At 40.5% G+C, this 22963-nt stretch overlaps 1 protein-coding gene across 3 annotated transcripts in view; it reads left to right on the top strand.

Moving 5' to 3' along the window:
- Positions 1-6031: 6031 nt before the first annotated feature.
- kcnip4a (potassium voltage-gated channel interacting protein 4a) overlaps positions 6032-22963 on the top strand; it is a 119550-nt gene continuing 102618 nt past the window's right edge. The window contains exons 1-2 of one of the 3 annotated variants that reach the window (XM_068713432.1): positions 19224-19305; positions 20037-20188. In XM_068713432.1, the coding sequence (XP_068569533.1) occupies positions 20050-20188 (139 nt within the window). In that variant the 5' untranslated portion in view covers positions 19224-19305; positions 20037-20049. Of the gene's footprint in view, positions 6208-19223; positions 19306-20022; positions 20189-22963 lie in introns of those variants that run through there. The other 2 variants (XM_068713440.1, XM_068713433.1) reach the window with 2 other exon arrangements.

The following is a 22963-nucleotide window of genomic DNA, read 5'->3' as shown; positions in this document are numbered from 1 at the left end:
TATTCTTGTGATAACACCGACCGTCTCCTCTTGGAGAGCCGGTGCAAAGGTGAGTTTTGTTTCCAAGCGTAACTCTTGCTGACAATGTATGACGAGCTGATAATTGGGTTTTTCACTGACCTTCAGGTGGCCTCGGGTTCCCCAGCTTTAATTGCAACTGGCTGGTGGCTTTGGGCTCTATAGCTGTTTTCTCCCCGCCTGCAGGCAGATTTGATGAGTGCACTGTACACCTTGGGTTCCTGCTGACTTGATGCCGGGCTGAGACTGACAGCCGACTCGCAGAGCAGCTGCCATGACAAGAAAGAATAATGAGAAGAGTGTAGATTCTTCCTCTTCCATTCTCCGACTCCTCCACAGCCTGCAGCTGAACTAGAGTCCCACTCACAGCTTGACATCGCTGTTGGCCAGAGAGCATATAGTACGATTTGACTGCTGAGCATTCTAGAGATGGAGTCGTATGAATGCATCTGACATGGTGGTTGTGTCGGCAACAGCCACAAGCCGTTCAAGTCTGACGTTGAATCAGTTCTCTGATTTTGTAAGGTTTAAGGGAAGGGGGGGAGGGGGAAATTCAGACATTTTAATAAGTAGGGCAAATACCGTGAAATTATTTTCAGAAACTCCATGGAAAGCTGTTTCCAATATTATTAAATACCACCTACTTAAAGTGATATTCATGTCTTCTCACAGCATGCCACTGACAACCATCTTGAAATGTGGAAGGTCGTGCTGCAAAAATATTCCCTTATTTTTCCACGTTTAAGAAGTGATGAGTGGACATCGCCTATTGATCAACTTGTGAGTCGGTTTGCACGACTCCAATAGCTCCCGTTTTTTTTCCATTAATGGCATATTAATAAAACACACATTTCACTCAGGCAAAGATATATTGCCCATCCATCTTGAATGTGACAAATTATAATAAGACTTCTGAATTATGTAGAGAGCAGTTACGCCTTGATTAGTCGGAGCCTCACTGATTCCCTCGAGGCATGAAAGAGTGATCTCCAAATAATTGCCACGGTTCTTTAGCGGTGCCATCTGTTATAAAGTTCATCTAGGTCGTCAGCGAGGCACAAATGACAATCGGAGGATGTTTGTGCTGTGAGGGGGAAAAGCTCATCGAGGCAAATAAAATGATGGTATCTGTGCCTCAAGATCACAGGGACACCTTGGGCAGAAATCAATAATAAATTAAGATAAAACAAATTGAGTTATTCAGATCTTTTCTTAGTCCCAGTCAGACGTCTGAGGGTCAGATCAAACACCCCAGAAATAATACATCAGAGAGTGGTATTCAAACACCCAAAGCATCAGCTTCTGATAAACGGTCTATTTTCAGATGAAGTGATGATCCCTCCGTGAAGTCTCTTTTCCAGCCAGTTTCCACTTAGTGCGCTCCGTGGAGCATATCTGAGCTCAATTCCTCACCAGGAGGCCCAGGGACGACCAGAGTCAGACAAGTGATGTGTTGTTTACATTTTCCAATCGCTGTGCGTGGCGCCTGGAGGAAGCATCTGGCTCTGTTGTGGAAACTTGCCACTGGAATGGAGATTGATACTTTTTAGAAAGTGAAGCCATCTGACAGTGTTGATTGTAATTCGGTGGCTCTGGCCGTCCAGGGGAACCAAAATGTTCTTTACCTGTAGTGCACTAATCACCCAAAAACCTCCGAGGGCTGACATATAGATTAAAGCATTAATTAGCATCCAGGGTTTGTGATGATCGCTGTCAGCGTCAAGCAGCTGTCTGCTAAGATAATTGGGGAATTTATGTAGGTTGGTAAGTTTCTTTGTTTTGAATATTTGCAAATGAGGCAAAGTCACATCAGTATGCATGTTGCGTTAAGGTCAGGGCTTGAATGTTTGAATTCAAGCACAGTCACACAATACTTCTCAACTTTATTTTTTTTAAGACAAATGCTTAATTGCTGAGCAGAAACTGACAGTTGTGCTTCACATGACAGGGATACTCTGACATAAATCATATTAATTGCTATTTTATTTTTCATCAGAAATGTTTCTAACTTGCAGGAAATGATGTGCAGGATGTGCACATCATTTCCTAAAAAAAAGCTTACTCTCACGTCTTCACCGAAGCCAAAAAATTGGACTGTGCAAATTAGCATTTTGCAATGCCAACTTGGTTTTTATGCTGATAATGCTAAACAGGAAGAGAAACTTTCCTGTCCATGTTTTGTATCTGATTCAAATAAGTGAAAGTGGAAAGCATGAAAATGACTCAAATTGATGGGAAATGCAGATTATTCTAAAAAGGGAGCGTGTTTCAAACTCCAGTCTTTAGTTGGTGTTTTCAGTCGGCAAACACTCTCAAGATTTGCAATTAAGGTGAACTTTGATCGTAGCTGATGGCCACCTCAATGTCAAAGGTGTGTCAGCTTGTAGTCATTTATTGCCCAGCTGGTGGAACACGTTTCAAAGTTTTTTTTGTCACTACCGCAGTTCTTACGGTGTTCTATGAGTTCAAGACTTCTCAAAGACACGGGCCTCTTTGACACCTCTTTGAATTACACTCTTTGGCAGCTGTACATTAATGCGTCTTGAGATTGCTTTTGTGTCATTCAGTCCTGAATAAGATAAATGCTTTACCTTTCCGTTTTATTTCATTCAAACTGATTTAGGTGTCTTGGCAGAAGAGCTTAGTTGCAAGTGCGATCTTAAATAATCTGCCTGTCAGCGGTTGGAGAATGCAACTCCATATATCATCTTGTCAAATCACCCAAGACTGCAAAATCAGCTCCAATTTCCACCTCCTAATTGACTCTTCTGTTATATTGTCGAATGACAAACAATATCGCCTTAACCCGCAGTAGATTCCATTCTCGAAGAATGTGTGTGGTGAAGATATTATGTTAATTTGTTTTAACTGTGTGATGTGTAGATGAATCACAGTGATGAAATTCCAATATAAGCACAGTCTCCTCATTAAACACAGTGCAGAGACCTTGTGCAAACCAAAATATATCATGATTAAACTTTGGGCACTATTGGAGAGCAGGACAGAAATAGATGCTCATTTGGTGATCTCAAGGGAGAGGGCAGTGCTCTGCTGCTGGTTTGATTTCATTAGAGCAGAATCACGCTTGTGTGTGTGTGTGTGTGTGTGTGTGTGTGTGTGTGTGTGTGTGTGTGTGTGTGTGTGTGTGTGTGTGTGTGTGTGTGTGTGTGTGTGTGTTTTTCCAGAGTAATTTCAAATGATAATTCTTGATTTGTATTCCGACAACCTGGGCTTTAATTACATACTAAAATGATATATTTATTGAAGAGTCAAATGAAAGTTCACGACGGACCATAAATATGTGTCTTATATTTTAACATCAATTTTCTCCTTATTCTTACTATAATCAAAAATGAGGTCACTCTCTAATGTCACTTTCCATCTTTTTCTCACAAAGTTACACACACACACACACGCACACACACACGCGCACACACACACACACACACACACACACACACACACACACACACACACACACACACACACACACACACACACACACACACACACACACACACACACACACACACACACACACACACACACACAACCATATCACAATGACATCAAGCCATCTGCAGAGCTCCCGTCCCCATGTGTTGGTGGCCCTTTGCTCTCATTAATGCCCTCACACTGCCATCCATCTACCTGTGCCAGTCTGTCTGAACAGATTTTGGCTTCATCTTTCTGCCCAGGTGCTGCTGTTATTTATAGCCACCTCAAAAACAGTATCACTCATTGTTCATAGTGACAGTTTCAGACATTAGCCCTCTCTCTCTCACACACATCTGTAAATGTGAAGGTTGTCGATTGGAAAGCATTTGTTCTTGTCTACAAACTGTAGGGCCTGTGATGAGGCTTTGGGCATATATGGATGGAGATTTTTTTAGTTGTCTAATTTGTGTTAAGGGTTATTTTGTGCTCACTACTACAGCATGCAAAAAGAATAGATAATTTTAGACTTAAAGTAAAAGTATTGGTAATATTGGAAAAACATGACAGAAGTTCCACTGGTTTCCCCTGTTTTGAATTGTATGGTAAGCAAAGCTAACCCGCTGCTAGCTTCATATTTAAAAGAGAAATAGAGCGGTATCGAACTTATGACACTTTTCACCAGAAAGCGAATCACCATAGGATACCAACTTTTGCATTATATGACAAGTTGAGAAGTAATTTGATTGAGGGTCACTAGTGTAAAAATCACACACTATAATTAAAGTAAATGGGCTGTTACTACCATGTCAAAATGTTCCGCAAACTGCTAAAAATGCCATTTTAAAGTGACACTATGTAACTTTTGAAAAAAAAAAAACACCACATGCTCTTACAAATGAAACGTTTAATTCATAAACAATAAAACACACCCTTGTTCAATACACCCATGTTTTTTGCTGCTATACTTGGTCTGATATGACCAGTAGCTTACATGGGCTAATTTACATAGATAGTCCATTGCTGTCACAGAGTCAACTCACTGACTTCATCAAGCCACCCTATACTTGTATGCCGCTCTCATTACACCATGCTGGAGCATTCATTATCAGCATTCTTTTATGTTAAATAGGCTTGCTTTATGGGCTGAACAAGTGTTATTGCATAATAATCTCAAAACAGTTTTCATATTTGAACACTTTAAAGATGCTTACAGTGTAAAGACAATATCAAGCATCAGGCTAACTGCAGTTTATATACACCTTTCACCTTGACCAACACCTATCTTGATGAATCATCAATCCAGGTCAGGTAAGTGGAACGTGTAAGCACCGGGTACCTTTTCATTTGCATATGATTCATGTATATTCCATAAAAAAATATGTCTAAAAATACCAGTAAATGTCTTCCTCTTTCATGATTTGTCTAAAGCTGTCTATTGTGTTTTACAGTGAGGCAGAACATTTTATCCTTTGTGGTATTCTTGGGAGACAGTTGAACAATCCTTTGCAAGTTCTCATTCTTTGCTGCCATGAAACAGATGTGCTATATTCTTAACAATGATTTTACCTTAGCTGACAATTGTCTTGGCTTGCTAAGAGCACGTCTGATTTGTCCAGGTTTATCTGTTCAGTGTGGACTTTAGTCGGCTGTAGTGGGCTTGTTTCATTGTATGAATACAGCTATGTGTGGAAAAATCTCCACTAGATTTCTTTCTGGACGGTTCACAGACATACTGTTATGTCCAACAGCTGATATATTGTTTATATTGCAGGTTGTTTGAGTAAGATAAAAGAAGACAAATTGCATTGAATGTGTGTGATTCCTTCAAAAGCTGTGAGTATGTGTGTGTGTATGTGTGCAGACTCCCACTTTACCAGGCAGCTTCACAAAGTTTGACTTGACACAGAACTATGTAACTGTCTATCTGTCTGGGAGTTGGGACAGTGGAGTGTAATGCAGCCTACATGTCAAACAAACCATACAGAGACACCATACAATCAGTATAAGACATTTGATGGAATTGCTGTGAGTGAAGTTCTGAGATACAGAAGAATGATGATTTTGACCATCAAAAGTGGACAAAAGAAGGCAACGTGGACACCACAATATTGAACAATGTATATTAATATGTCTACTCCACTCTTCTATATATATAACTGTGTTTGTGTGCGTGGATAAGTAGGTGTCTCAATTCAAGATATGCTTTTAATATTTGTTTAACATATTGATAAATATTTTAAAATGTCGCTTGTTTTGCTCGATCAACCGACCTCCCAAAGCATTAAGGCTATCCAATTTGCAATCATCTAAACCGAGGAGCAAATCATCACATTTGGTTAGTCAGAAGAATTTTTCTTCAGAAATGAATAATTACCGAGAGTGTTGATTGTCGATTAATTGACTAATCTCTTCAGTAAACATTAACAACCAAATGCATTTTTCTTATTTCCAGACATGAGACAAACACACTGCCACCACCAACACTCACCCACTTTTGCGCGCCCCCGCTCATCAACCGTTTGCACGCGCAGCGTTCCGGCGCGCTCTCTCACTGCGAAACTTGGGAATTGAATGATGAACAGCAACTAGTACCAGCCGTCCTCAAGTCGGCATCGACGAGCGCCTGTGACTGAAACGAGGCTATTTCGACCAACAAAGAGCACCTTCGGAAAAAAATAAAAACAACAACTATGGACACAAAGAGAGTGGAGACCATTTCTGGCCGGGTGGATGCTGCCGCTTCTTCACCTGGTAGGACCGTGGTCGCATGTTCTTAATTGGTGATTCATTGGTGTCGTGTTTGGTTTTGCGTGGAGAAAAACGTCAGATAAAACTCCTCATGTAAATTATAATTCAACGTTGCTTTGCTTATTGGTCACAGTATAACTTCAATTCGGTGTGCTTGTAGGACCACTCCTTAATTCGACTTAATTGCAACAGCAAACGCATTAATTGGATAAAAGTGACGATAAACAATTTCTCAAGTGTTGGCGTTAATGCTCACTCAAACTTACCGAAGCTCCACACGGTCCTCTAAACATTCATGCAGTCTGTGGCGATAGCTGGCAATATAATTCAGTTAAAAAAAAAGTTAAAATGTGACGTAACGTTAAGTGACTGACAGGTGAAGACCATTACCGCTCGTTTTCCTGTCGTTAGCATTTACTGAAAGGCAACATTATTATAATTGACGTATTTTGAATGGAGTTTGGCGTATTTTTCGCATTGCAAAGTTAAGCTTGCATGTAGGCTGTGCAACATATGTCTTTGTTTGATTTTGTCACTAAGAGGTAACTCTAGAGTCTGGACTTTTGCCTTCTCTTGAAAGTAACATCTGGTTGGTTGATGGGCTTCTGGTATGGGCGACTTATTTGTCAGAAATCCAGCTGGGCAGCAGCAATTTCAATTTTGTTCTGTTTCTGCTGAATAATTTCACAGGGCATTAACGCAACAATCAATCCATGTTACAATTAAAATACATATTTTTCATGGTGATCTGCCACTGTAGCCACACACTTTGTATGCAGCAAACTTTTGAACCCTCCCAATTCAATTTGAGTAGTCTATGTGGGCACAGGGGCATCCGTGGCAGAAAAAAAGGTCCGTGATGGAATCAGCAGCACAAATCCTCTACTGGTTTCCCCCCTCTCTCCTCCACAGTACTTGGCTGGCATCCAGAATAATGATCACTCAGTCGTAGTCCATAGGTTTTCCCTCAGGCTCCTTACTGCCTCTCTCAGAGCCAGATGAGCAGTTAACTGCTCATCATTCCTGGCTGAGGTTAATGTTTGTTTGCACACCTAATTGACTCCTAATTATCCTTTGTTAAGGATTTGAGTCCCACCATCAGGATTTGAGCTGGTAAGAGGGATTCCTCTCAAATGTTATACTCCACCAGCAAATGTTTTATGCAATTGTTTGTCTGGAATTTAGATTTTCCTTTTCCCTTTCCCGCAGCATGAAGAATGGGAAACGGTAATGTACCACACGGCTAAAATAACTGCTATTGAATGGTAGCTTGAACACAAGCCAGTGAATGAGGACATGTAGACCTTGACAAATGCTTTTAAAGGGGCCGAATAATCCAGATCATGGATCTGTGCGCAGCAGAGAACTTAATGTTCGTTTTTGACCAGAATAAGTCACAAGTTGACTTTGATATCTCAGTTATAGGACACTGCAGTATCAGAGCGTACACTTTTAGATGTTGTGTTTTTTAGATCTTTATTTATTTGACTGTTTTTGAAAAGTTTGGGGTTTCACTAGTTTTGCCTCCAACAGTAAGTCTGCCTTACCGACAGAGGGCTATATAGGAGGTCAATGGAGGGGGAATATGTACTGCATTTGTCTGTCGCCTATATTTAATCACAGTTTCTTTTAGAGAGAAACCAAATTCTAATGCTGACTAATGCTTCAACTTTTCATTCTGTTTCTCTTCCCCCACTCTCTAAAACCCCCACCACTTTGTCCCCAGTGGACTACCACATCATGATCCCACCCCAGGGAAATCTAAAACATAGCTATCTCCCACAAAACTGCTATATCCACCCAGCCATGAGTTGATCCTCCCAAGAGCTGCTTCCTTGGTGCAGTGATTCTTTGCATCAGTGCCTTGGAGCTCTCTCGGATCACCATTGCAACTTCTGTCGTTGCGTGCCAACGGCTCCCCTAGACATTTCTCTCCTTTAGTACCTTATTCCTGAATTTCAGAAAGGCGATATATGAAACGTAGCCCCGTGAGGTTTATTGTTCCAAATGAGCTACTTTCAGCACTATGGCGAGCTCCATATTTTGTATTGAAACTGTTGAGAACAAGCTGTGTCCATTGTAAGCCTTTTTGTGATGGATGTCCTTATTTCCTTTGTACCAATATGAGTTATCATAGCTAATTATGCCTCATATTGTATATTCAGGGCTTTGAACAATGCCTAACAACGTTAAGTAATAGAACATTAACAGTAAAATGTTACCATGAGGCATTACCTCATAACCGATGCTTCATTTACCCTGATTTGCATTTAATTACTTCGACTTATGTTTAGCCTGCTAGATGCATAATATTTTCCAACAGAACTAGATGGTGAACACACAACTTTATAGATTACCGTCAGTCAAGAGACGACCCAAGATATATGCAACTTTAGTTCACCAGTGGGAAAAGTGCAAGCATAAGATGGAGAGTTAAAGGTCTGGAAGGTCAGTCACCATACAAATCTGCATGTGAATGACTTAACAAATTACAACAGACCTTTCTGAAGTGATCAATGTTTAGGGCACTGAGTCAGGATTTTAATGTTTGAGCCAGTGAGTTATGTACCTTGTCTTTGATGCAACAACCAATTTACAACACTTATTGGGCTAATATTATCACAGAGTGATTGATATCTCAGGACGGAGTATACTTATAGTTACTGCGTCATGTTCTGACAAAAACAGCCAACTGCTATATAGAACTTTGGTGACATGATTGTGCTTCGATTAAGCTGAAACCCTAATAAGGAGCACAGTAATTATGTGTGGGAGGTTTTAGTTAAGAATGTATTTCAATAATGCGCAGTCCTTGTGCTAAAAGCCATATGTGTGTTTTTGCAGAGGCAAGGAAGGAACCATAGTGTATGCTGTCCGTTCTTGGATGTGAGTTTTTATGACGGTGAGAGCTGACCACCGTGTGTCTTTTCTCAGCATCTGTCAGCCAGGGGTCCTGAGATCACAGCGAAGCAGAGATACAGATTGAAGAAACTGCTCCAAATCTGTCAGACAGCAGAATGTTGTGTGATAGCTTTTCAGAGGGCAGCTTTGACGGTGTGACGCACAGGATCACCGATCTGAAGGTTTTTCTGTCTGTTTGTTAAAGCAATAGATGTGCCGTTTGATTTTTAATTAGAATAAATTAGAGTGCCTAATGATTTCAGAGTATGAAGGAAATTTATTCCAATAAACTCATTTAAGGATTGACATTTTTAGCAAGTGGCAGCTTCATAAAAGACCCATTTTGACAGCATGTTCAGGTGTGTTTCTTTTCTGTGAGAATTTCAAAGGTAAATGTTTCTTTTTCTGGTCTTGCTTAGCATCTCTTTCAAGGCTTTACAGTAAAAAATAAAGCAAGGATCACAGTTTCTTCAGATCTGTTTTATATTCACTTCACTCTATAAATAGATTATAATTTGACAGTTGGATTACAGTCAGATTGGGACGTCATATGGTCTTAACGGCATGCAAACTGCTGTGAAGTTAATTGTCCTTAGCATCAAGATGGGACCCAGGAAGAAGTCTTTGTCGTTGATAGATTGTTTTTCTGACCACCTTTGTGCTTCCTCTCTACCTGTCGATTAAAACGCCAGCCCTCGGTCAAATCCAGGATTAATTGGTCCATGAACTTCCCCGCTTGTCCACAGGGAACCCTCCCAGCAGATTTTGTTTGTTTTGGATCCAGCCTTTGTTTTTCCCCTCCGAGAGACCGGGTGGGGAGCATCTGCTTCCGTGGACCATCTGCCTTGGAACTCAGGCCAGAGAAGAATGAGGGAAGGAGCAGTGAAAACAAAATAGGAGGAGGGGAGGATACAGGGACAGGGAGGGAGAGAGAGAGAGGTGGAGTAAGACAGTGATGGATAAACTGGGTGACTAATTGGGATGGAGAAGGGAAGCTCGTGGAAGGAGCTCCATTGCTGTGGCGCTAACAATGTGGACAGCGGAATGTGAGGTGTTTGTGTACGATTGCTGAAGGTTAAAGGAAGTGGCCCTTTCGTTCATGTTTATTTTTCCACCCGCAGTCTTGTTTAAGTGGTAATCAAGTCATATCTGATGCGTTTCTGGTTTATTTCTCCACACAAAAGTTAAATCTTAAGTCTATAACGCAACACTATCAGCTTCTTTGTCGACGATACAAGACAGACGGGGAGGAAAAATCAATCAACTGTTACTTAAAGAGGAAAAATTGGCAGATTAATCGGCTGTCTTTTTTTTTCCTTTCCAACGGCATTTTGGATCTTTAAGCAACTGTGGAAAATGCCCATCTATTTTTAGGTTAAGTAAGCCAATGACATGTTATCTCAGTTCAGCATGGGACAGTTGATTTGCTTCGTCTATTGTAATTTTACAGCCTGATAAAGTTTTATTGCATTTATTTTTTATTTTTTTTAGTTGATTACTTCTTTAGCATTGTGGCATGATGGCAGGGTGGCTTGTTCATGACAGACACTGTCTCCCAATCAAAAAGTTGCAGGTTTGATCCCAAAAGTTGCCTTCTGCTCTGTTCTGCTCTTATTTTGCATGTCATCTTTTCCTGTTCTGTTGCTTTGAGATAAGATATCATTGTCCCTGCACAAATCAGTGATACTTTTTATTTGTCACTGCACCTGCTTGAATTACTATCATTCTACAAACAAGCACAAGCAATGCATTACTGTCCTTTTGAGATCAGTTCCAAGTAGTGAACATTTTTACTTCCCCAACATTATTCTCCACTGTGCCCCATAAAACCTGAACTGTTACGGAACCAACATTAACGAATCAGCCGCATGTCGAGTAGAATGAGTCTTTCCAAGGAGCCCTTGATGAAATGGTGTCAGAGCTGAACATCATACAGGCCATATGTGCAGGCAGGCCTGGCATGAGTGGCCAACTGGACGGTCCGTCTGCCTTTCTTCTCATCCCAATATGGGGGGGGGGTTATTTTGGGCTTTAGTCCCTCCAGAAGTCCATGTGCTGCCAGCACCTAATATAGACGGCACAATACTAACTATATATGTCATTCTGATGGGAGATTATGACGTGTAAAGCATGCAGACATGAGCCATATGCCAGCCTGAGTCCGTCTTGTTAATTAGGGTAGACCTGAAAATAGATTGGAAGTATAACAGCAGTTTGCATAGAGTAGCAATGATCGTCAAAAGGCTTATCTGCAGTGGCAGATTAAGCAATTATCGTTAGATGTTTTTCAATGTTATGTCAATGGACATTCAACCCTAAAAATCATGGAAGTAATGCGTCTGCTGTATGGCAGCCGTGGCATCCGTGTAATGTGCAAGGCTGACACCAAGTGGTTATGCAGAGGAAATGGTGTCTCGGTAGGGAAGAATCCTCCCCGTCGCACACTTTTCATCCAGTTGTTGACCCGTAAGCCTGCACAAACTGGACAGATGTTCTTTCACTATTTATTGTGTTATTTATTTGGCTATTTCCTTTGTATTGACATAACGAGAGAGTGCCTCTGTACACACTTTTACCTGTTGTTATATATCTCATGTGTCGATCAGGTCAGATGTCGGTCTGTGCATATCCATTTCATCATAATCTAATATGGACAGACATGTCGGAAAGCAATATTATTGACTTAACATAATGCACCTGTAAAAAAAACAAAGACCAGGTTAGGATGATATAAGTGATGAAGCGGCTTTTTTCATTATAGATTAAAATATCAAGATAATATTGACCATTTAGAGTCTTTGAATTTGATTAGTCATCAATTTGATTAATTGATGATTCATTTGTTGTTGATTGACAAATAGAATAGTTGACCAATTGGCTGCTTTGTCAGATTGTGCTTCTTTTTTATTTGTTCTATTTTTTTAGACTAAATAAATAAATATTTGTACATGTACATGGTTTAGTGCCAACCAGGTCATATTTTATGATTCCCGTAATGTAGTTGGACGACATGTATTTAGGATTTCTTGTCAGAGGGGAGGTATTTACTCTTTTCTAAGAAACTGCTTCTGTCCTCAATACTTAGAAAAGGTAGGGCAGGTAACTCTCCTGATCTTTAGTCCACATTAGTTCTGCAGCAGCAAAAAGAAATTGCCCTTTGTTTGATGAACTAAAAAAATGAGAGCATCCCCAGAGAAAATGAAAGTGACCTTACACCATAAACCTGCTGATAGGCTGTATGCCATTGTGTGCTTCACTGCCACAATGACACGCATCCTTTCACAGAAGGTGCCCCAATTCCCTCCAGGTGCTTGTATAGTCACCAGCCCAGTGTCTCTGTACACGCTGGCCGATAAAGGGCCACTGTTATCTTCAGATAGCAGCCGCTGCGGCTGAATAATTTATGGAGGCATTCCAACACATTGACTCAGAAAATGAAACGCACTCACAGAGGGCAGGGAAGTGGTGAAAGGTTTGACGCTTGTCTCTGGAGGTGTGTGTGTGTGTGTGTGTGTGTGTGTCGAGGTTTATGTTGGATTATTAACACATTAACACATTAAGTGTGCTTATTCAGAGACGTTGAATTTATCATACTTTTTTCATGTCTTTCTTTCTGTTACGTTGGCCATGATGCCAGACTCAGTTTAAGTGGAAGAGGGAGCAAGCGTGGGAGGGACCAGGGAAATGTGAACTGATCGACTGTCCGCACTATTCCTTTTCATTATGCTGAGTGGCCTTCTCCCAGGAGCTTTGTCAATTACCCACTTAAAAAGTGCTGAACCCTAATTCGTGCCATAATTAATACTCATGCATAATAATGAACAAATGCTGTGATTGACACGTAATTGTATCTACAGGATTGTTAGGTGGGTGTTGCAGCCTGTTTTTCATTATCTTGTGTGACAATCTTCGCGATTGGCCTTTTGAACAGAAGCTGTTGATTCTTGTAATTTGAAGAAGCATTTTGAGGCTGCAGGACTCCTTACATCACAGTGTGATGCTGAGAAGTTGTAGACACTAGAGATGCACTGATCCAACATTTTCAGTCCTGATAGGATAGCTGCCTGATACTGAGTATATCATCTGATACCGGTGTGTGATTAATGAGCTGTATGCCTCACTGTGTGGACGGGACTGGGATCAGTCTTTTAATGCGTAAGACAACATCAGGCTTGACTTAAACATTGTTTTCCTAACTTTGTAAAACAAAATGTAACAAAAAAATACAAAAACTTAACTGAATGATTTATTATTAAAATAATAAATTGTACACCAGCAACTTCAACAGGAATTAAAGTTGAAGTCTATAATGTATATAATGAGTTGAATAGATCGGCCCTATTGTGCACGATATCCAATCCAGTTATTTGTGTCAGCATTGCCCGATATTAAGTATCGTATTGGAGTGTCCGTAATAGACACAGTTTGCTCTGTAACACTGATCTTGGCTTTCTCAAAGTCAGTGTGCTCTCTCCTATATCAGATTACTCCTGCCATGGTTCAAGAGATGGCTGTATCGAGTTCAGGTCAGCTTAAGTAAATAAGGGAACAACCACTGTTTCTGCATGGACCCCATTATGGAGCTCTCATGTTTCAAAACCAGAAAGAAAGTAGATCCACGATCTACTGATGCATACTGTGACTTCACCAATACGAGCCTACATCCCATCTTTTAAATACTGCATTGCAGTGTATTTAATCGGCTGTTTCCCCTCATGCATTCTGCTAATTTTAACCACTTTGAAGGACAAGGTCACTGTGGGTGTGTGAGCAATTGGGAAGGGAAAGTGTGTTATTTGGAGGGAGGCAGAGACACAGCCAGCCTGGATGCACATAGCTCAGTGCGTCTCGTGTCTGGCCCTGCTGTGACTACCAACTGGCCGGCTAACGCTGAACCATAGGGTTTCTGACCGCTATGACACCGGAGCAGGGAAGGAAAGATGGCATCGAAAGCATCGGCTCATTTTAAGCTATTTCAACAGAGAATAATGAGCACTCTGAATTATGGCTAGTGTTTTTTTTTAAAGTTTTGAAACCATAAATTGTAATGTTTCCCATCTTTGTTTTGGAACTCTTTATTTAAACATTTCTAACATTTAAACAAGACAAAACAGACAAAAAAGAGACTGACAGGGCAGAAAAATGTAAATCCCCATGCTTATAGAGTTAATAACTAATGCATACAACACACAAAATGAGTTTCCTTCTATATACATTGAAAACGTAGCTGGCTTCCATCCGCCTCTTTCATCCTAGCTTAGCGTCACACGATACACACATGAAGTAAAACAGACAGATTACTGTAGGCTACAGTAGATTATATTACAACCTCTTACAATGATTGTCGGCCTAAATTAATATTTTAGCTCGACTTCTACATTCCAGCGTTAACATTACACTTGAGAAGTAAAGGGAATTAGTGAGCTCTATACCTGCTAATGTGGTGGAGAACATTCAGAAGAAATAAGCGCTGAATTCATGTTATGCTGCTGATGCTGCTGGACAGCAACCTCCTTTGCTCTTTGCTCCGGGTAATGGCTTCTGTAATGGGCTATTGCTTTATCCTTGCAAGGTTTTATGGAAATGCAGGGCTTTGTTCCAAGAAGCCTGTTGTCTTGAATGTGTGTATTCCATCATTTTATACTGAGACAGCAAGGTTGTTAATATTCCTTTTGTTTTCCAAAAACACCGGCAACACTGAGACAAAAAGGCCAGAGTCACAGGAGGCCTTAAAGGGACATAGTATATATGTACTGTAAATATATGGGACGTTCTGCTCGGAACATTGGTGTTTGACTGGTTCTGAGTCCGACTGCAACACAACACACCTCAAAAACCTGTTTTATTACAGGTTTTGCGTTTGGCACCCTGCAACAGCGGTTAAAGTGTTGATGCAGAAATCGTAGCGCCATGTTATTGTAATGTCCAGGAACATGAAGATGTTAAACAATAATTTAAGTTTAATAAGTGCAACTTTGATCTTATTGTCAGAGGATTGTCGTTTCTACTGGTTAAGATGACGCTGTACTCTCCAAAGTAATTCCTCAGGTCTAGGAACAGAGCTACAGCGAAGTCTGATGCAGCAAGACACTCGACCTTTTGGACAAACGGATATGTTGTAAACAAGCCAGCAATTAAATGATGAAATGAAATTAAAAAAACAAACAAACAAACACAAATTATCTGTCCACCACATCGCATTGTGTATCCACAGAAACATTGCTTGGAGCAGAAGTTGAAATCCAGTAAAAAAAATGTTGAGATGTCAATTATTTAATGTTTGCTGCTTTGTAAGCACAGTTCTTTTAACTGCAGAAGCACAACTAAGGGTGTGAATTAAAGTGCCTTTTAAAAAATAAATAACAAAGAGAGCTGCGACACATCCATTCTGCTGTTGTAAAATGGAAATGACATGATAATTATTCAGTAAAAGGTGAACTTGTTTGGGGCTTCAGGCTGTAGCAGTGTTATCGTTTACACGTGTACGCTGAAATAATGCATGCAACGTGAAGTTGTTTTCTGCAGCATTTCTTTTCCTATGTACTTTTGTGCTCAAGTACAGTGCTATCGCCCAAACCAAAGCAATTATTATCTTAACCTTTTGTTAACCAACAATAGAACGGAGGAGCCTTGAAGGTGCAAGATCCGAGATTGGGAGCATTTCCAATCCCTCTCGACATGTCACCGGTGAGCTGGCGGCAAACGTGCTGACAGAGCTGTAACCGCCGTATGAGAGCAGTGACCGGCAGCCATAAGCTAACCAGCGGGGCACACTCACATGTACTCACATGTACTCACATGCACTAAAAGCACACACGGCTGGTCCAGCCATGTCAATAAATAAGCTGGGACAACAACACACACAGAGAAAGGGCAACCTCATTCTCTGCTCAGGTAGACATTACTCCACTGTATCTTTCATATTGCAAAGTTGTTGTCGTTGTTTAATTAATGTTCAAGCACACTAAAATCGATAGCACATTACCTAAAAGTCCACGTGCAACACTTTGCCTACTTTTTTGGCATTTGTTACCTCTGTTGTGCCGCCTCTGCGGCTGCTGCTGTGCATGTGAACATTGCCTTAGCAAGCTTGCCAACAGTTATATTGTTACTTTCCTGTCTGTGCTTGCATCCTGGGACCACAACAACTCTCCCAATTTCTCCGAAACGCGGCGAGACGTCTGTTGTACATCGATGCCGTGGTCTCTTTAGGTGGTGTATGTTTGCTTGCTGGTATCAGTTACCTGTGAGGTTGCCTGTGTGCATAAGCTGCCTGCTAATTTATGCGCGTATGCTGCCGTTTATCTGTGTATGGCAGGTGCACTGGTATTGATTGTGAATTACTCTCTTAGTTGCTGAGCATCATTTTCCTTTGGTGGTTGTGACTTGGTGGGGATATAGAACTCATTTTTGAGTATTATTGGTGTTAATGTCTGAATATTTGTCACATACAAGCTGAGCTCCTGTTCATGATCCGCTGGTCTCCTGCCTGTCACTGCTACAATTCATCAGAAGAGACAGTTTGGTTTTAGGATGATCACAAGGAGGGTTCTGTTCGTCCCAAACACAGTGGGTGAGTCTGTGTCTCATGCAGTTTTCGGAGGGAGAACGTAATAGTTCCCTAATCTTCTCCATGCTGAACTTACCTTCTGGGAGTGACGAGGTCAGAGCCTTGACGCCAAATACTTACTCTGTACTTATTATATAATAGAATGTAATATAATATGATACAACTCCACATGAGCTGGCTGTCTGATTGATTTCAGAATACATTACAGAAAATTGCCTCTGACTTAATCGATAGGTGTCTGTAAGAGAAACAATGAAGATTTAAGTGTGCGAGGAATTCACAAGCTCAGTTGTATGTCTCAAACCACATAGCACTTAAAAGTCTATGTTCAGCAGCTAATGTACGTGGGTGGTGTTTCACTGATTTTTCATGGATTGACTCGACAGATAATCGTAACTGACTTACTGGATGGGAAGACTAATCCACCCAGCATTCTGTTTACATGGGCATGAGCTGTGTGCTCAACTGTAACATGTTCAAATAACTGAAACTATTGGATGTTGCAATACAAACTTACATTATCCCTAAAATATTATATATGTATATTGGGTTAATCAGAGATTTTTGGTGAAAACGCATCCATGCTGCATCTGGAAAGGACACTGATAAACTCTTACCCGGTCTTATTGACTAGTGCTTGTCTAATTTAGTCTTGAACATCATAAGCAGCAATGGCTTCATGAATATTAACTATTTAATATATTGGGAACAAGGCTTTCAAGCTCTCCCTCTGGATGTGGAGATACCTGAGGATGTGCTCGCCTAACAAGCGCTATCATTATGTAACACTGCCACCATGTTCGCTCGTTTCAATCAGGCGTGTGTCTCGGCCTGTTGTGAAGGGACGGCTCTATTCCCAGCGCTCTGTCCAGGGCCTCCCTTTGTCTTCTCACGTTCAGTAAATGCCTTACTCATCTCAGGGGAAGCAATTAGATTGAGCTTTGCTGTCGCCCCTGAAGCACAGCCATCTATCACTGCAAAGCAATTCATGTTATGTGCATTTAAATGCAGGCTTAAGCCCATTTGGCCGAAGACCAGGGGCAAGTCGTTTGCATATGATATATATAAATGTGTGACACTGACTGTATGTCGTAGCATAAGTAAAATAATTGCTTTGAGCTGTGCTGACAAAAAATCCGCTGCCAATAGTCTGGAAGACATTAACACTGTGGTAATAAATTCAGGGTAGTTAAGTCGATGCTGTAATGGCTGTGCTGTGGCATGCATCATCTTCAACCAAAGAACTCGGTACAGAGTTTTAAAAAGGGGGGTGCAAAAAAAACGCTGCTTAAATGCTAATTTTGATCTGTAATAATAAGTATCTGAAATATATGGCTGTCTTGTTAATTAAAATGATTCTGATATCAGAGGGGAGGGTCAGGGTAGGTACAGGACATTGTTCTCGACGCTAGAAGTTTTATGGATATTTCTGATTCACAGGCATCCCAGCAGAGTGTGCCTGCTGATTTTTAACACATCTGTTGGTCTTTCTAACTGCTGCTGTCGTGGAGCCTATGGTGGCTGTGAATAGTATGACAGTGATTTATTATTTGCCTTCTCTTTGCTATACTTGGAGGCTGTATTCTTTCTTTCTTTTTGGAAGAATTACCATCAGTGTGTGTTTGATTCACGTTCCTTATAATTAAGGACATATCTCATTTTGGCCTTTTTGAAAACTGGTTTGTAGCTGAAAAAATGTAGTAAATTAATCAGGCACAAAAAGACTTTGCAAACAGGCCAGCTGCTTATTGATTTACTGAGGGCTGGGAATTGTTTTAGACAACGTTGCTCATGAGTTATGATGACTTTGGTCCCCTTTTTTCCAATACCTGCTAAATCAATGGCCTTCCCATGAGCCTTAGCTGCACTTAGAGTGTTAGCATCATAACATTCACTAATTAGCACTACACTCAAAGCTAAGAAGGTGAAGATCAATAGTTTAGCATTGTCATAGTTAGCGTGTTAGTCTGCTGATGTAAGCATTAACTCAAAGGGATGCTGTGGCTGAATAAAGCACTGCCTACATGGCTATATCACACAGTACCAGTCTTTTGTGATATAGTGCAGATACAATACTGCACCTGGGTTTCCGTACGGACACTTTTTTTTTTTTTTTTTTTTTTACTTGGATAAAACGTTTTTCTACAAAACACTGTTTCTATTCTCACTCAAATGCTGTATAGGCACGAGCAGCTATTCAGAAATGTTGCTGCAATGATATGATTAAAGTATAAGTAAACAATACTAGGCATCTGATTAGATATTCAATGTCACTCGTTGGTTTTTCATTTATTGGTGGAATAGACACTGTGGAATTGGTGGAATAGACGCTGTCCTCTTTCTCTGATACTTGACTAAAAACACACATAGGGTCCTCTACCTTGAAGCAAAAGCCAAATTGTTTTCCAGCAGATTCCTCTCTCACTCCTTCACTCTTTCTGCTTCACAGAGCGGTTCCCGCTCTCCTCCTCCTCCTCCTCCTCCTCCTCCTCCTCCCCCCCCCCCCCCCCCCCCCCCACCCCTGTTCACACTCTGTTGATCAGCTCAGGAAAGTGCTTGTGGGAAACCTGAGGATCACTTGCAGACCGAGGAAGCAGAGAGAACGTGCACATCGTGTTTTGTCCTGCAAGGTAAGATGATGCTCAGAGGAACAATTTATAGCAGTTAGCCCTCGCACTGGACCTCAATTTCTGTGCATTGAAGGATATAGATTTGAGAATGTGAGAGCAAACCAAAAAGTCCTCCAGTCAGAGCAGTTGATGATCTGTTGATGTTTGAAACTTTTGCTCTTGGAATGGGACCTTCAGGGGGGACATGACACTGAATGAGGTAGGGTATCACTAGGTTGTGTTTTATTTAGTAATGTCATAAAAGTTTATTTTACTCTGCGATGATTATCTGGACACACTCAGGATGTTTGCTGGTTTAATTTGACAATCTATTCGTGTGAGTCAGCAAAGGATTGCAGGTCAGTTTGCATGAAGACAGTCTACCATTTACTTTTAGTCCTGGAATAGCTGGAAGGATAACTTGCCTCCTTGAAACAACTGAGGACGCATAAGATAAGTATTTTAAAGGGCATGCTGAAATGTCTTGCATTTCATTATGGCCATGCATAACTGGCAAAAAAACCCAAAACATACCAAATTAACATATGTTTTCAGTTGTATTGCCTGAACTTGTCAGTTTGTTTTGCATGCTGCCGTGGCTGTAGCTGTAGCTATTTGTGTTTAGCTGTTTACCAGAGGCAGTTAAGGGGTCATCACTTTAAACACGCAGTCCTTAACATTAGGATTGTATCCATACAGCATTTACTCAGTTAAAGTCCTTGCAAATAAAGCCACACTATATTTATTAATAGAGAAGTTCCAGCCATGTGTACACCAAACAAGAGGACCCAGTGGAGGGAAGACCTTCAGCACATCCGTAAAGACCACGGCTTCTCCAAGAAAGTCCTGTTCAACTGCTGCCTGGTGCGGCGCATCATCACCTGGGCCTCCCCAAACCCAAAAGGTACAAAAACCACAGATGTTTGGTGACAGGTAGCAGATATGCTGAACCAAGGTGATGGAGTGTGATTTAATTGCCTCTCATTCGTTGGATAACTGGTTGTCAAATTCTTAGTTTAGTCAGAGTTAGTCTAGATTGTTGTTCCCAGGTCCATGTCCTTAAAGAGATTACCTGATTAAATAAAGTTACTAAAGATGAACAAGAAGAAAATTAAGATGACTTGCTTTGGCTTGTAGTGTTTTTTGTATAATTAATAGGAGGGTACCATGGCTTTTTGATTGAAGGCCTAATGAACATATTTCCCATGAAACTAAAGAGGCAGTTTAGTCGGCATGGAAGCAGGATCAACCATTGTTGCTTTTCACTGGGAGCAAGTCTGTTTTATCTGAGCTATACTCTATTGTTTGCTGCAAAAGGGGAATAGCTGTGTTTTTAGGGCTGTGTGTAGTTAATTATCCTTTTGCACGGATAGCGGGTGGAATATCAGCCTTTTACAGAGGAAAAGAAACATATTTCTAAGGCTCAGCACTGACATTTTATTTAAGCATTCTTTAGAAACCGGTGCCTGGTGAATTTGTCAATATCAAAGGGCAAATTAGAATGAAGAGTCGATAATGTATTTATCACATATTACATATTATTTATTTCGTAAAGTATTACAAGTGAAAAATAACATTTACTCTCTACTCTCCATAACCAAAAAAAAGTTTTCTTAAACATAGTCAAAAGAAAGTGGAGAACTAAGTCCGGGAAGTATTAAAAGTACAGTGTGCACTTAAAGAGGACTGCAAAAACGTGAGTAAACTAATTACATGTATTTGAGATTGGATTTAACAGTAACCCGATACACTCATTAACTGCTCCGTTAACCTGAGTGGACAAAATGGAGCAAAAGCACCGGAGTCCAGAATGAACTCTGTCCCAAAACCGCTCAGGCTATCATCACCATTTAAAACACATTAATGTGGTATTTATCAGTCATCTTTTTACCTTTTTTAAAGGAACACCAGAATTTATGATTTTTCTAAAGTGAGAAATAATCAGAACGTATTGCACCACGAGGAGTCACACTAGTGAGCTCGAGTGAATTAATTCTCTTTGAACCTAGATCCGTATCGATTGCTGCTCGGGTTATATATTCACAATGGATATATAGCATTATAAAATAGGATTTATTGCCACATTTCCTTGCCACTGGAACAGGAAACATATCGGGCAGTTAAACAAAGGGATAACACTCGACTGTCATTGGCCAAGGCTATTGCATCACATTTAGATCCGTCTGAACTTGAATTAAGCCCCCTTAAACAAGGAAATAATTAAAAGTTGTATCTTTCATAGCAGATTCATGAGAACTCAATTAGAGGTTGACATTAAAAAGAAAAGTGTGCTCTAGTTATTAATAATTATATAATTTGGTGTTATGCACATAAACTGTAGGTTGACATATTTTAAATAATGAAAAAATGTTCTGTCTTGCACAGTGTGCACTTAATTTTTCTAAAACATTTCTATGAGCAAAAATGTTTTCAGTTTTTTTTTTTTGTGCTTATTTGGCCGCAGTAAAAGTTATGAGATTGCAGTTTCTTTCCTTTTCATCTGTTTTCCTTGTTGAGCTGAGTGACACTTGCTTGCATGATTGTTTAATAGCTCAGTGACATGTCAAGTATTACCATAAACCTGGAGCTTTTAGTAATTGGCAGGTGTTGTTCCGCATTGATATTGTTAGATCAACGGCTTGTGTTTGGGTATTATTTAGGATGCTATTAAACAGTCATGAATTTCACTGTAGGGACTAAATGACATCTGCAATGAAGATTTTTCTGCAGGGGAAAAACAACAATAGAAAGAGTCTAAAACAGCTGTTCTTCATGAATATGAATAGCAATATTATGCATATTCATCTTTGTTAGAAAAATATAAAACTTTTCTCATTTTGTATTGATTAGAGCGGTGTCAATGGGGCAGGTGCAGTTTCTTGATCACATAACCAGTGTAGTCTGTACTCTCTTGTCCGTACTTCGGTGTGTGTGTGTGTGTGTGTGTGTGTGTGTGTGTGTGTGTGTGTGTGTGTGTGTGTGTGTGTGTGTGTGTGTGTGTGTGTGTGTGTGTGTGTGTGTGTACCTGCACCTGCATAGTTGTCTTGACATGCGAGCTGGCGGCCGTATTTGGAGCCACACGGGGACCCAGGTGTTTCTGTCAAGCACTTTTGAATTTGACAGAGCACTTGCTTCGACTTTCATTCCGTTCACTGCTCCTTTTTCATTGGAAACATGCTGCCTCCATCCCCGGGCAGATAGCTAAACAGGATCAGAGTGGTATTAAGAAAGACAATAACTTCTTACGATAGCATTGCAGCAATTGAGTTTCCGACCTTTTTAGTTGGGTATGAAATAGAAATTTCACCTGCCAAACTGCTGAGCACTGCTGTCAGTTGTGGATTTCACTTTCACGTTTTTTTTCTTTGTCTGATATCTGAATTTTATACAGACATCAAGAAAACCATGAATTACAGAGCACAACATTAAAGCAGTACTGTAATAAGTTAACAGCAACATTGTATTTGCAGCATCCTCTCCTAGCATATGTTTGTTCGTAGGTGTTCTTGTCATTAGATGGCGTCACAAACTAATAATATTATTCATTGTGCTGCCCAGAATAAGCTCCCAGCATGCATATGATCGCACCATATACCTGCCAGGTGGCACTAGTACCCTCCGGATGAAAAGAGGTGAAGCAGGTGTTGTTAGAAATGCACAAGCACAAGCCCCATACTGT

This window comes from Cebidichthys violaceus, unplaced genomic scaffold (genome assembly GCF_023349555.1).
Source record: "Cebidichthys violaceus isolate CVI_PGR_0920_01 unplaced genomic scaffold, fCebVio1.0.p SCAF_19, whole genome shotgun sequence".
NCBI classification, from domain to species: domain Eukaryota; kingdom Metazoa; phylum Chordata; class Actinopteri; order Perciformes; family Stichaeidae; genus Cebidichthys; species Cebidichthys violaceus.
This window is presented reverse-complemented; position numbering and strand designations above follow the sequence as displayed.